General features: G+C 43.0%; 1 protein-coding gene across 2 annotated transcripts in view; it reads left to right on the top strand.

The window, feature by feature from the left end:
- The window catches only part of NOD1 (nucleotide binding oligomerization domain containing 1), a 94,231-nt gene extending 82,431 nt beyond the window's left edge, over positions 1-11,800 (top strand). For both annotated transcript variants that reach the window (XM_036862982.1, XM_036862981.1), the window contains one exon: positions 8,427-11,800. In XM_036862982.1, coding sequence (XP_036718877.1) covers positions 8,427-8,499 — 73 coding nt within the window. In that variant the 3' untranslated portion in view covers positions 8,500-11,800. The remainder of the gene's footprint in view (positions 1-8,426) is intronic.
- Positions 11,801-14,793: the final 2,993 nt, after the last annotated feature.

Below are 14,793 nucleotides of genomic sequence, written 5' to 3' on the forward strand. Positions count from 1 at the left end.
TCTCATTTGAGGTCACAGTCAGGAAAACATTTGAAAACACTGTCCTAGAGACGAGAGCCCAGCTCCAAGCAGACCGATGGAGAGGCTGTGGCATGTGCGCCTTCGAGGCCGAAGCCCACTCCTCAGCCCTCAAGGCACTGGAGAGCCAATGGGATTTTAGTTCACGTTAATCTCCAACCACCCTCAGCCTGTGATGCTTTCCTAGAACCAGCCCGTTTCCTGCTGACTCTGTTGTTTGAGGACAGCAGGCAGAGGCGGAGAGGAGGGGAGGCCAGGCTGCAGGACAGTCTGTGGACTACAGCTGGCTTCCACCCTTCTCAGGGGCTGGTTAGGACGATTGAAGGATATGCAGCTGCTTTAATTCCGTCAAGCTTGAAATGGGCCTTTGTCACCTACCAACAAACAACTGCTGTTTCTACACAAGGAACTATTTGTGTAGGACCAGGTGTCGATCTTCAAGGCATGCTATGCAGAGCCTGAAAGAGGCATTGGTGTCAGGGAGGACTCGGAAAGAGGACAAGGAGGAGGGCTCGGGTGCTGGCCCAGGAGTATCTTCACTTCAGTCCCTGGCTCATCTCAGGTGTCTGACTCCCTGGGACTGGGCTCTGTGAGGGTACTGGCTGTGTTGGCCCTGTCCAGGGGTTGAGCCAGCAGGGGAGTGGAGATGAGGGAGCAGCTCTGCCTGGGGCCACAGATGACCTTGGACCATCTCTTTGGACTCATTATCTGTACTGACATTTATTTCTGCCTTGTCCCTGTCCGAAAAGAACTTGAGGTCCAGTGAGTTCTGTCTTCAAAGACAGCAGTTAGCAGTGTTCAATGACCTGGTATTGTAAATTATAGCATTTACCGCACTCCATTGTAATAGCTTCCTGTGAGGCTGTCTCCTCTAGACGGTAGCTCCTTGAGGGTAGGGCCTGTGTCATGGTCACTGCTGAGTCCCCAGGGAAAGCATTGCATCTTCATTTGTTGAACAACACAGTGCTTGTGGGCCAGGCACTACGCTGGTACCAAGAATCCAGTGGTGAACAAAATGGACCTGCCCTCATGGGTGTACCCTCTAGTGAGGAAGACACAGTTAAGAAAAAAAATCATTCAAGTAATTATTTAATCACAATCATGATGAGTGCTAGAAAGGGGAAAGCTAAGACGGGAACCTAATACAGATGAGGTTTCAGGGAAGGTCTCCCTAAGGAAGTGGCATTTAAACTGAGCCATGAAGGATGAATAGGAGTTCATCAGCTGAAAGTGTTCCAGGTGGGGAAATAGCACGTGTAAAGGCTCTGAGGCAGGAAAAAACATGGTGCCCTTGAAGAACAGCAAGAAGCAGATGGGCCTGTGGTTCAGACAGTGTGGAAGAGGGAGCAACAGGAGGCAGAGGAGATAGGTGGAGACTAGACCATAAAATATCTGTGGGTCATGTTAAGTACTTTGGTCTTTATCCTAAAAGCAATGAAAAGTCATTGAACAGTTTGAAGCAAAGAGGGATGTGATCAGATGTGCATTGTAAAAAGACCACTCTGGCTCCTCTAGGAAAGCGGATTGGAGGAGGCCAGAGGCCATGTAAAGGGACAGTCAGTAGGACACTGCAGTGAGCCAGAGAAGAGATGATGGGTGCTCAGATCAGGACAGTGGTGCTGAACATATGGAGAGGTTCCAGGGAGCCCATTCTAGGGGTATTTAGAGAATACAACAGAACTCTGATAGATAGGATATGAAGATGAGGATGAAGGTTGACCCCCAGGTTACTAACTTGCACAACTGGATGTAGAGTTGTACCATTCATGGAGCTAGGGAACCCTGGGGAGATGTGCCCACTTTGAGGTACCTGGGAGGTGTCCAGATGAAGGTGTCAAGTAGGTAAGTGGCTCCACAGTGGAGAGGTCTGGCCCAGCTCACTGACGTATGAATGAGGCTAGGGATAGATGAGGTTCTTCTGGGGAAGAGGGCCAGGCCCCAAGCCTGGAGGAAATCCATTATTTGGAAGTCACATGGAGGAGGATATAAAAAAGGAGACAGACAGAGGTGGAGTGGCCAGATGTAGGAAAGAAACCAGAGAGCATAATATCAAACCAAGGGAAGGTGGTGTTTCAAGGAGGAGGGAGAAGGCAGGACAGCCAAATGCCTGTGAGGGTCAGGAAAGACAAGGTCTAAAAACTGTCATTTAAATTCAGGTTTATAGAGGCTATTGGTGACCTTAGTGAGACCCAGTCCATAGAGTGATGGTAGCTGGAAAGGATTAATATGTGAATGTCAAACAAGTCATCAAGATGGCAGAGTAAGAGGATGTGGAGCTTACCTCCCCCACAAACACATCAAAAATACATCTACATGTGGAACAAGTCTTGTGGAAACTGGCAGGAGAACTCCTATACAACCAAGGCTGCAAGAAAGATTCCCCTATGTGTAATCACATAGGATGGGGAAAAAAAGCATCAGGCCAGGACAGAGCCCATGGGAGGGGACTAAGAGGGAAAGGAAGACCAGACAGGTGGATACTTGCCCTGGGGAGTGAGACTGGGTGTCCCAGTCCTGGGGGTCCTACACAGAGGAGACAAGCCCCATTGGCTGCTTGGAGAACTGCTAGGACAGACAGACAGGCTGGAGAAGCCTAGACTCCAGTTGTGAGGAGTGCATGGGTACTTGTTTACCACCAGACAGGGCAAAGCGAGGTCTGCCCTAGCATAGTGGTGTCACCACACTCTCCAGTCCGAGCTGAGCAAACACCCCAGCCCCGCTCATTCCACACCACAGCTTGGCACTAGATCTAGGGCAGCCAGGTCCTGGGAGAAGACTCAATCTAGGGATGCAGATGTGGCCCAGGAACCTGGGGGGTGGTCCAGGTAAGGCAGCAGCAGCCACTGTTAGCGCTTATTAAAACAGCACTACAGAAGCAGCCCAGAAGTCTGATGGCAGCATAGCTGCTTCAACTCCCACAGCCATAATGCCATGACCCCCAGTGCTAGCTGAGCAAATGCTCCAGCCCCACCCACTCCACACCACAACCTTGCACTAGATCTGGGATGACCAAAATGGGGAAAAGACATGACCTTGGGCTGCATCTGAGCAGAGCTGCAGCTGCCTACACAGGCAGTGCCATTGGACCTCTGTAAGTGCACAAGCCCCAATGCAGGGAGAAGGAAAAACATACACTTAAAGGGAACAGAGCCAGCTTGAGCCTGACCCTCAGGGCATTCACTGCAGCAGCTTAGGAGCAGCCCTCTGCCCTGTGTGATGGCCACTGAGCAGAGAGGAAGTCCTGCATCACACCACCCTGTGCAGGCTCTAGCTCTTTCAATTCTAGCCACACCCCCATCAAGGTGATAGTGGCCAGCATATCCTGAAGAAGACATGACTGGCATCCACATCAAAACCCATCCTCACACCAAAAACACTGGGCACACACAGTCCACATAGGGACACTCCCACATAAAAACACCCCTTCAAGACCACAATAGGTAACTGTTTCACCTAAATTCATTGAGACAGAGAAAGTTAAGTAAAATGAAAAAGCAGAGGAACTATTCCCAATTGAAAGAGCAAGAGAACCCCCCCTGAAAAAGTAATGAAACAGAGGTAACAGACAATGAGTTCAAAAAGTTGGTAATAAAAATGCTAACTGAATGAAGAAAGAGTTGATCTAAGCACAGATCATTTTAACAAAAACTATAAAAAGACCCAATCAAAAATAATTCCATTTGAGATACAAAGCACCCTAAAAGCAATGAATAGCAGAGTAAATGACACAGAAGAACACATAAATGATCTGGAAGATAAAAAAATGGAAATTATCGAATCAGTACAGCAGACAGAAAGAAAATGAAAAAAAAAATGAAAGCAACATATGAGATCTATGGGATAATATAAAATGTGCCAACATCTGCATTATAGGGGTTCCAGAAGGAGAAGAGAGAAGGGAATCAAAAATGTATTTGAAGAAATTATAGCTGAAAACTTCCCAAACCTAAAGAAGGAAACAAATATCCAGGTACAGGAAGCACAGAGGGTCCCAAACAAGATGAACCCAAACAGACCCACACCAAGACATATCATAATTAAAATGGCAAGTTAGAATTCTAAAGGCAGCAAGCATAAAACAGGGTCATATACAAGGGAACCCCCCCATAAGGCCATCAGCTGATTTCTCTGCAGAAACCTTGCAGGCTAGAAGGAGTGGCATGATATATTCAAAGTCCTGAAAGGGAAAAACCTATAACCTAGGATACTCAACCCAGCAAGATTATCAAGGAGAGACGATTATATAAGGAGAGAAGAATTTCTCAGACAAGCAAAAAACTGAAAGAATTCAGCAGTACTAAACCTACCCTGAAAGAAATGTTGAAGAGTCTTCTCTAAATGGAAAAGAAGAATCTATAGGAAAGGGAAAATAACAATAGGAAAGACAAATATATATTGAGGATTGAAGATCACTTAAACCAGTATGTGGATTAAAAAAAAGATGGAATTCAATAATGACATTTTGTCATGTCAAACTGTGAACATAAATTTGTACTGTACAGTTCTCATATGTACAGTATGCAGTATATTATATACTTGTAAATAAAACCATCATACTAAAAAAACAAAAAAATTGTAAAAGTGACTATAACTACAATAAACAGTAAAGGGATAAGCAAGGGAGATATAAACTATGACATCAGGAGTAAAAAATGTAGATCTTCTAGAATGTGTTTAAACTTAAATGATTATCAGTTTAAAGCAAGTAGATATAATTATGGGTCAACATATATGAACTCCATGGTAATCACAAATCAAAAGCCTACAACAGATACACAAAAACCAAACAGAAAGGAACTCAAGTATACTATAAAGAAATGCATCAAACCACAATGGGAGAGACAAAAAGAAGAAATGGACAAAGAAGAACTACAAAAACAACTGGAAAACAAGAAATAAAATGACAATAAGTACATACTGATCAATAATTACCTTAAATGTCAGCGGACTAAATGCTCCCATCAAAAGATAAGGGGTGGCTTATTGGATAAAAAAGCAAGACCCTTCAATATGCTGCCTACAAGAGACTCACTTCAGGGCAAAAGTCACGTTCAGAGTGAAAGTGAGGGGATGGAAAAAGACTTCATGCACATGGAAACAAGATAGCAGGGGGAGCAATACTCATATTAGACAAAATAGACTAAAACAAAGGCTAAAACAAAGACAAAGAAGGGCATTATATAATGATAAAGGAATCAATACAAGAAGAGGATATTATATTCATTAACATATACACCCAATACAGGAGCACCTAAATACATAAAGCAAATACTAACAGATATAAAGGGAGAAACTGACAATACAATAATAGTAGGGTACTTTAACACCCTACTTACAACAATGGACAGATCATGCAGATAGAAAATCAATAAGGCAGTAGAGGTCCTAAATGGCACAGTAGACCAGTTGGACTTAATTGATATCTACAGGACACTACAGCCAAAAAAAAAAGCAGAATACACATTCTTTTAAAGTGCCTATGGAACAATCTCTAGGATAGATCACATACTAGGTCACAAAACAAGCCTCAGCAAACTTAAGAGGATAGTAATTATATCAAGCATTCTTCCTGACCACAATAGTATGAAACTAGAAATCAACTACAGAAGGAAAAATGGGAGAACAACAAACATGTGGAGACTAAACAATATGCTACTAAAAAAACCAATGGGTCAATGATGAACTCAAAGAGGAAATCAGAAAATACCTCAAGACAAATTGAAAATGAAAACACAATTTTCCAGAATCTCTGGTGAAAAGCTGAAAGCCTTTATGCTAAATTCAGGAATAAGACAAAGATGTCCACTCTCACCACTTTGATTTAAAATAGCATTGGAAGTCCTAGCCACATCAGGCAGACAAGAAAAAGAAATAAAAGGTATCCAAATTGAAAGGGAAGAGGTAAAATTGTCACTATTTGCAGATGACATGATACTATATAGAAAACCCTAAAGTCTCCCCACAAAAACTATTACAACTAATAAATGAATTCAGCAAGGTGGAAGTATACAAGATTAATATATAGAAATTGGTTGTGTTTCTGTAACACTGATGATGAAATATTAGGAAGAGAAAGTTTTAGAAATCCCATTTAGAATCATGTCAGAAAAATAAAATACCTAGGAATAAACTTAACCAAGGAGGTGAAAGACCTATACTCTATACAACACTGATGATGGAAATTGAAGGTGATTCAAACTAATGGAAAGATATCCCATGCTCTTGGATTGGAAGAATAAATATTATTAAAATGGCCATACTGCCCAAAGCAATCTACAGATTTAATGCAATCCCTGTAAAAATACCCATGATATTTTTCACAGAACTAGAACAAATAATCCTAAAATTTATATGGAACCACAATAGACCCTGAATTGCCAAAGCAATCCTGAGAAAAAAGAACAAATTTGGAGGCATAACCCTCCTGGACTTCAGACTATACTACAAAGCCACAGTAATCAAAACAGCATGGTATCAGCACAAAAACAGACACATAGATCAGTGGAACAGAATACAGAGCCCAGAAATAAACCCATGCACCTATGGTAAATTAATCTACAACAAAGGAGGTAATATACAGTACAGTGGAGAAAAGACAATCTCTTCAACAAGTGATGCTGATAAAACTGGTCAGCTACATGTAAAACAACGAGATGAGAACATTCCCTCATATCATATACAAAAATAAACTCAAAATGGTTTAGAGACCTAAATGTAAGACTGGAAACCATAAAGTTCCTAGAAGAGAACATAGGGGGAACACTCTTTAACATCAATCATAGCAATATTTTTTCTTGGGTCAGTCTCCTAAGGCAAAAGGAATAAAAGCAAAAATAAACAAATGGGACCTAATTAAACTTAAAAGCCTTTGCACCATAAAGGAAACCATCGAAAAAATGAAAAGACAACCTCCATAATGGGAGAAAATATTTGCAAATGATGCAATCAACAAGGGGTTAATGTCCAGAATATACAAACAGCTCATACAATTTAACATAAAAAAAAAAAAAGCCCAATTAAAAAATGGGTAGAAGATCTGAATAGACATTTTTCCAGAGAAGACTTACAGATGGCCAACAGGCACATGAAAAGGTGCTCAACATCGCTAATTATTAGAAAATGCAAATCCAAACCACAATGAGGTATCACTTCACACCTGTTAGAATAGCTATCATCAAAAAGTCTACAAATAATGCTGGAGAGGATGTAGAAAAAAGGGGACCCTTGTACGCTTGCTGGGAATGTAAATTGGTGCAGCCACTATGGAAAACAGTATGGAGGTTCCTTAAAAAACTCACAATAGGGGCTTCCCTGGTGGCGCAGTGGTTGAGAGTCTGCCTGCCAATGCAGGGGACACAGGTTCAAGCCCTGATCTGGGAGGATCCCGCGTGCCGCGGAGCAACTGGGCCCGTGAGCCACAACTGCTGAGCCTGTGCGTCTGGAGCCTGTGCTCCGCAATGGGAGAGGCCGTGGTGGTGAGAGGCCCGCGCACCGCGATGAAGAGTGGCCCCTGCTTGCCGCAGCTGGAGAAGGTCCTCGCACAGAAATGAAGACCCAACACAGCCAAAAATAAATTAATTTAAAAAAATAAATAAATAAAAAATGTGCAGTGAAAAAAAAACCAAAAAACTCACAATAGAACTACCATATGACCCAGCAATTCCACTGCTGGGTATATATCCACAAAAAACTACAACACCAATTTGAAAAGATACATGCACCTTAGTGTTCAAAGCAGCACTATTTACAATAGCCAAGACATGGAAGCAACCCAAGTGCCCATCAACAGATGATTGGATTAATATGCGATACACACACACACACACACACACACAATGGAATATTAGCCATAAAAAAGAATGAAATACTGCAATTTACAGCGACGTGGATGGATCTAGAGAAAATTATGCTAAGTGAAATAAGTCAGAGGAAGAAAGACAAATACTATATATCAGTTATATGTGGAATCTAAAAATAATACAAATGCTTGTATATGCAAAACAAACAGACTCACAGATATAGAAAATAAACTTGTAGTTATCAAAGGGGAGAGGGACAAATCAGGGGTATGGGATTAACAGATACAAATTACTATATATAAAATAGACAAAGAAGAAGAATATCCTGTATAGCACAGGGAATTATACCCATTATCTTGTAATAACCTATAACAGAATATTATCTGCAGAAATACTGAATCACCATGCTATACACCTGAAATTAACACAATACTATAAATCAACTATACTTCAATTTTAAAAAAGAAAAAAGAAAAAACAAGTGTTGGACAGATTCTGTTCCTTAATTTCAGGGTTGTGTGAAGCACAAGAGTGTGTTAGGAACACATAATGGGAAGGAGCATAACAACAGTCTCTCACTTACTTGTGTTCTTTGTTTTTCTCCAACAGCTTAAATGGAAACTTGATAAAGCCAGAGGAGGCCAAAGTCTTTGAAGGCGAGAAGCGGATTGTCTGTTTCTGAGGGGATGTTTTCCTGTGGGTGGGTCTTGGCCCTGGGGGTGACTCTGTCCAGTTGCCTGTCTCGGATGTCTGAAACATCCAGTGTCTGCCGAGGTGGAACTTCCAGGATTCCTGCCTTCGTGGTGCAAAATGAGCTCTGTGCAGGCACTCTGATTGGCAGAGTCCCTGAGTAGCTGTTACAATTCTGCAGGAAAAGTATGAGCCGTTTTAGTGACTGTAAACATACTCTGAAGAGATGTTAATGCATAGCCATGATTATTTTAATCTGAAATTAGAGGAATGAGACTTTGAGCTCATAGAAACACCTGCCCAAAGACCAGGGAGAGTAAGTCGGTCACTGCCGCATTCAATGAAGAGTTGGGGACATGGTGCAAAGTTGGTGCCATGTTTCTTGGGGAAAAGGCGCTCAGTGAACAAAAGTGTTTTACCTGCAACGTTCTCTTCCTCCTCAGTACTTCCCCATGTGTTGATATTATTCCCACTTCACAGCTGTCGATACTGAGGGGGGTACAGTGTGGGGATTTGACTCATCCAAGGTTCTGTAGGGACTTAGTGCCAAAGGAAGGACCCGCCATGGGCTTACGTCTTAGTCCTGGAGTCTCACCGTCTGCTGACAAAGATCACAGGATGCCCTCCTCTTAGCCAATCTGAGGGACAGGACGATGCCTTCGTAATGCTGAGGCTCCACGCAGGGCTTTCGTGGGCCGGGGCTGACCTTCGGAAGACTGATGCTGTGGGCAGAGGTGCTCTGTCCCAGGAAGAAGAACCAGCGCTGTCCTCCAAAAGGAATAAGGCCTGGCTTGCCCATGTGGCCCTGGCATCCAAACAGGAGCTTCTCTCTCTCTCTTGCCCTTTTGAGGAAGGGAAGTCTCTTCCTGCCCCCGAGCAGTCGTGCGAGTGACTGAGTTGGAGGCAAGGCAAGCCGCTGAGAACCCAGCGAGCACGTCAGACCCCTGCCACCGTGGCGGGCACCTGGTGGACGCTAAATGGGGGAAAGGGGGAGGTATCACGAGAGAACTTGTTCTTTTGCCAATTCATTTGTTAGTAAAATACTGAAAACACTCCTTTTTTCTAACTGCCTGAGTCTGGGATTTTAAAAGGGGACTTGGCCTGGCAAGCACACTGTGACCCCTTCAGAGGCACTTACTGCATGGGGTGGGGCCCTGGGGTGACGTGCTGTGAGGAGAGCCTGACCAGGGAAGGCAAGAGGCATCCTCAGTGTGATCCTTCGCAGGCCTCTCCACCCACCAAGGGACCGAAAAAAGCACAGGAAGCATCTGAGGCCTCTCCATTTGACCACCCGATCCACACAGGTGGCTTCTCAGAGGGAATAACTTGAGTCCCCAATGGCTGGGGCCAGGGTATGCTGGCACGGGCAAACCTCACATCCCTCAGCACCGTGCCATGATGGGCCCTGGCAGGCCGGGTTTGACGTCCACTACCTTCCTTGGTTGTTCACTGCCGAGGGGAGGACAGAGGTGGGCCTGGACCCACTGTGGCAAGAGGCACCGAGCTGACAGGGGCCAAGCATGAGAGGGGCAGGGGTGAGGGGGCCCTCCAACAGTACCTTGGAGTTCTCAGAAGTCCAGCCTGACTTTATACAGCAGCCCCTGTTAGGAAGGGTACAATTCAGGAAGTTGGTCCTGAAAGTTAGGGGCAAAATCCTGTACAGTCACTCAGCCACATGGGGGCCATTCCCCTAAGGCACTGCTTTGGCGGTTTCTACCCACTCTGCCCGCAACCCCAGATTTGGGTATTTGCCTAATAGCCCCTGAGGCAGCAACTCTACCAGAGATTCTGGGCAGCAGATGTGCCCAGAAAGCACAAAGGAATGAGCACTGGTCAAGGGTGCTTCAAACAGACTTCAGGCTTGCCGAGTGAGAGAACCACACTTCTCAGCTGACAAATTCCTACTTGATTAAACTGCTAAAACTAAACTTTTGAGAGTCTAAAATGTATCAAGAAACTACCAAATATGACAGCTTTTAGAGACTATCAAAATTAAAACTGCTGCCTCTAAGGGAAATCGAATTTGTGTGTTGTTGGCTTAAATTCTAACTTGGAAATACTTTAGTCTTTTAGATGGTGAATGATAGATTTTCTATTTTTCTTATAAAAGTAAAATCTGGCTCCTAATTCACTAAAGTTCTCCATTACCCACAGGTGAGCTTCTGTGCAGAGAAGTGGAGACTTTTCCTAATTAAGAAAAAGATAACAGAAAATTTGGGGAAAAAAGGAATTCCACAAACTTAGGATATGACTGTTTCTTTCCACAGGAACTGTGAGTTGATTTAGGGAGAGAAACTATAGCTCCTGTATTTCAGAACTACGTTTATGGCTTGTCCTTGCTGACTTGGATCTTATAAAATAAGCCATGTCAAATCACTGTGGGGCTTTGGGCCACATCTTAAGACTGTCAGAATCTCAATTTCCTCCTTGAAAAATGGGAATCCCAGAGTACTGACTCCCAGGGTTGTTGTGAGGATTAAATGAGTTGAAGCATGGAAAGCAGTTAGCACAATGCCCAGTGCAGGGTCAGTGCTCAATATACAATATTATAAAACCAACGTTTCTCATTTCTGCTCACAATGGCACCCCCAGGTGTCCTCTTTACACTCTTAGGCTTAGGGAAGTTCCCAACAAGGTCAAATATGGGACTGGAAGTTCTCAAAGTCAAGTCTAAAAATATTCAACACCGAGCTTCCTGCAATATCCTGGCTCCATCAGTGAAAAGCATAGCTGTTAGTTGTCATCATTCTTACCAAAGAGCCCTACCATTTAAGTGTCACTCACTGAACAGAGGGAGGCACATCCAGGTCTTCACTGCACAGTAAGAGCAGAGTGGGAGCCGGCACCACTGCACAAAGCCAGGCCCTCCAGCCTTTGCCAGGTGTCCCTTTCAGCTGCCCAACTGGGAAGGAGCATTTGGCTCATCGGTGTTTTCGTCCACTTCCAGGTGTTACACACATCTATTTCCAGGAACTAATTGCTCACTTATAGGAAAAAAAAAATCCTTGCTCTGGAGCTGAAAAGCAGAACCATGACCATTATCCCAGGTCCATAGAGAGGAATTTTAATGAAAGTGGAATTAGCTGGTAAGGAGGACAAAGCTCATGTGACCACACAGATGGGCTGGCAGCAGAGCTGCAGGGCCCAGGGGTCATCCCAGCGTGATTCTCACTTAAAACTGAATTAACTGCACCCAAGACCAGCTTAAAACTTTTAGAAGCACTAAGCACTGAAAAGATTACAGGCCCCCGATGATCTGTAATAAAAAAAAAAAAAAAAAAGAAGATTTTAAACAATAGTAAATTATAAAATAAGTTCAAGGATGTTAAATAGGTTTCTGATTTTCCCCAAGACTACTTAGGTGCTTTTTTGGGCAAATAACAAATATGGAAATAACTCAAATTTTTTTCCTTGACTTTTTCTCTGTCACATTTGTGTTACAAAAGCAGTATCACAATATTAAAGGAAAAAATTCGAATAATGCTTATAATAACACAATGCTAACACAGCTACTTATTTTTGCATGCTATTTTTCCATATTTTGCCTACTCAGAGACTTTTTTGTTGTGGTAAAATACACATAATATACAATTTACCATCTTAATCATTTTTAAGTGTACATTTCAGTGGTATAAACACATCCATATGTTGTGTAACCATCATCAACACCCATCTCCAGAATTACTCTTCTTGTAAAACCAAAATTCTATACTCATTAAACAATAATTCCCCATTTCTCCGTCCCCCCAGCCCCTGGCAATCACCCTTCTACTTTCTTTCTCTATGATTTTGACTATCCTAGGTCCCTCATATAAGTGAAGCCATACCGTGTTTGTCTTCTTATGACTGGCTTATTTCACTTAGCACGATGTCCTCAAAGTTCATCCATGTCAGAATTTCTTTTTTAAGGTCGACTATTTTGACATCTTTTTACATAGTTACAATCACAGTGTACATTTGCAATTTCTTTCAATCATTTTCCCACATTGTTAATCTTTATAATTATCATTTGTATTCTATTGGTTTGTTAATTTGCTCAATTATGTCGCAAGTGTTAGACAGACATTCAGGTTTCCAGACTGGCTGTGGTGGTCGTGGTGATTCTTACAGACATTTCTATGGAAGTAAAAAGTTCTTTAGGATTATTTCTTTGGAGTGGGATTAGCAAGTCAAAGATTCTTGCCATGAATTTTTTTTTTTTTTTTTCAATCTGCATGAACCCATCAAGTATAAGGGTCTAATAAATGGTTTGGAAGCAGGTGGAAGTTACAGAACAATGTAATGTCTTCTTTGAATAGGAATGAGACTCCCTGCCCTGGACCCTTCACCCTAGATGGTACCCAGGCACTGCCCACACACATAGATGTGTTACAGCCACAGACAGGCACTGGTAATAACTACAGCTGCAGGGAACAATGAGTAACCCATAAATCAACATGTTTTCAAGTGGCACTGTGAAGATAGTCACTTATAACTGGGTAGGTGTATCTTCAAAATCAGTCTTCCTTGATTTTAAACATTTGTATGTGTGCGTGTGTCTTTGCCTAAACAAACCCAGTCTGACTGAACCCATTAGCACTGGGTCAAATGGAAACTGGTTCTTCCCAACAACACTGTCCAGTAGGGATTATTTCCCTAGTGAGGAAACTGAGAACTAGTGAGTATGGATATGTATCTTGTTTTACTAATGAGGATGTCTATAAAAATGGGGGGGGGTGGCAAAGCAACACCCTTTAGGAAAGGGATTTTGGCAAATGCAGAAGGTTGGACCTGGTAATATCTAAGATTTTGAGCTCACTTAGTTCAACCCTCTTACTCTGCCAGTGCAGACACTGGTGTCAGAGAGCAAAAGCGACTTGCCCAAGGCCACACGCTGTATTATCACTACCGCAAGAACCAGAACACAGGCCTTCTGCTGGCTTTATTTTCCCTCTGTTCTGATAGTTTGTGACCTTCAGTTCATTCTCCAACTGACCTTTTTTCTGCCAAGCCTCTTAAACCTGATCCCAATCCACTAGGGCAAGTTAAACAAAATGAACTCTTACCCCAAGGACACAGGTGGGGTCTCTTTAGTGTCCCTTTGGGAAGCCTGGTCTTTTCTCCTATATTAATGGTGCTAAAAGTTACAGGACTCTGGAGTCACGTTTACAAGCCTCACTGACTGAGAGTCACAAGGCTAGGAACACCCTGGAGAATGTCAGGTGACACAGAGTCTGACTTTTCAGAGCCCACACATCTTCTACCCCCCAACCATGGGACTGGACTAAAGGAAGTAGGTGCATTCCGGAGAGCTCGAGAAGGTCGTATTGGGATTATTTTCATCACAAGAGGGCAGCACGTATCCAGCAATTAGTCCATTATGTAAGTGGCCTAAAGGATTCAACTGTGCAGGGGGCCTGATGACTGACCCAATGTTCTACTTACATAAAAATCCAAAGTACATGGTGTTAAGGGCAACTTCGTTGTAAGCCCATTCATCCATGACTTCACAGACAGTGTTAAGTTAGGGAGATTTGGCCCCAAGGCATATAAACAGCAGAGTTACAGCAAGTTCTGTGGATATTGAGGATCTGGGTTCAAATTCCAGTGCTACCAGAAGTTGTGTGACCTTGGACAAGTGACTTAGCTTTTCTGTGCCCGAGCTTCCCATCTGTAATAATAGTGCTCCCTTTGCAGGGTTGTTTGGTTATGAGAAGTAATTAATATATGTAAAGCACTTAAGACAGTGCCTGACATGTAGTAGAGCTCCAGAAGTAGCAACGTTGGTTATCTAATCAGACCCTTCCCTTCTAGCATGACCTTAATGAGCATCAGGGATAGGGCAAAAGGGGAGACTGTGCTAGGCCATCCTTCCCACACTTAAGAGCCCCTCTGAAACAACATTGCCATTTTCGAACTGACAGCAAAGTCTAGACTTATAAGCAAGCTGAGAGACCAGAAGCCATTTCCAAGGCCAAATACCTGTGGGGTAAGAACTAACCATTCCCTATACCTGATATTGTCTTCATTTTTATTTTGTTAAGGACCTGCATGTCCAGGTCCTATTCAGAAGCAGGGATTAGGAAAGCTAAAAGTCTATTTGCGTTTTAATCTGATTTCACAGATGTTAGAGTGTATTATCTGGCTTCCCACACTAAAATCATATGGCTGAAGGTCATTTCTTTCTTTGATGTCAGCATGTGGTTCTCTGTTTCTAGCATTCTTTTCATTCAACATTGCTACTGATCCCCCTGCCTGCAGCAGAAATGAATAATGGGAGTCTTGAGAGCTAGCAGGAGAGAAGAGT

The sequence above is a fragment of the Balaenoptera musculus genome, chromosome 9, assembly GCF_009873245.2.
Source record: "Balaenoptera musculus isolate JJ_BM4_2016_0621 chromosome 9, mBalMus1.pri.v3, whole genome shotgun sequence".
NCBI lineage: Eukaryota > Metazoa > Chordata > Mammalia > Artiodactyla > Balaenopteridae > Balaenoptera > Balaenoptera musculus.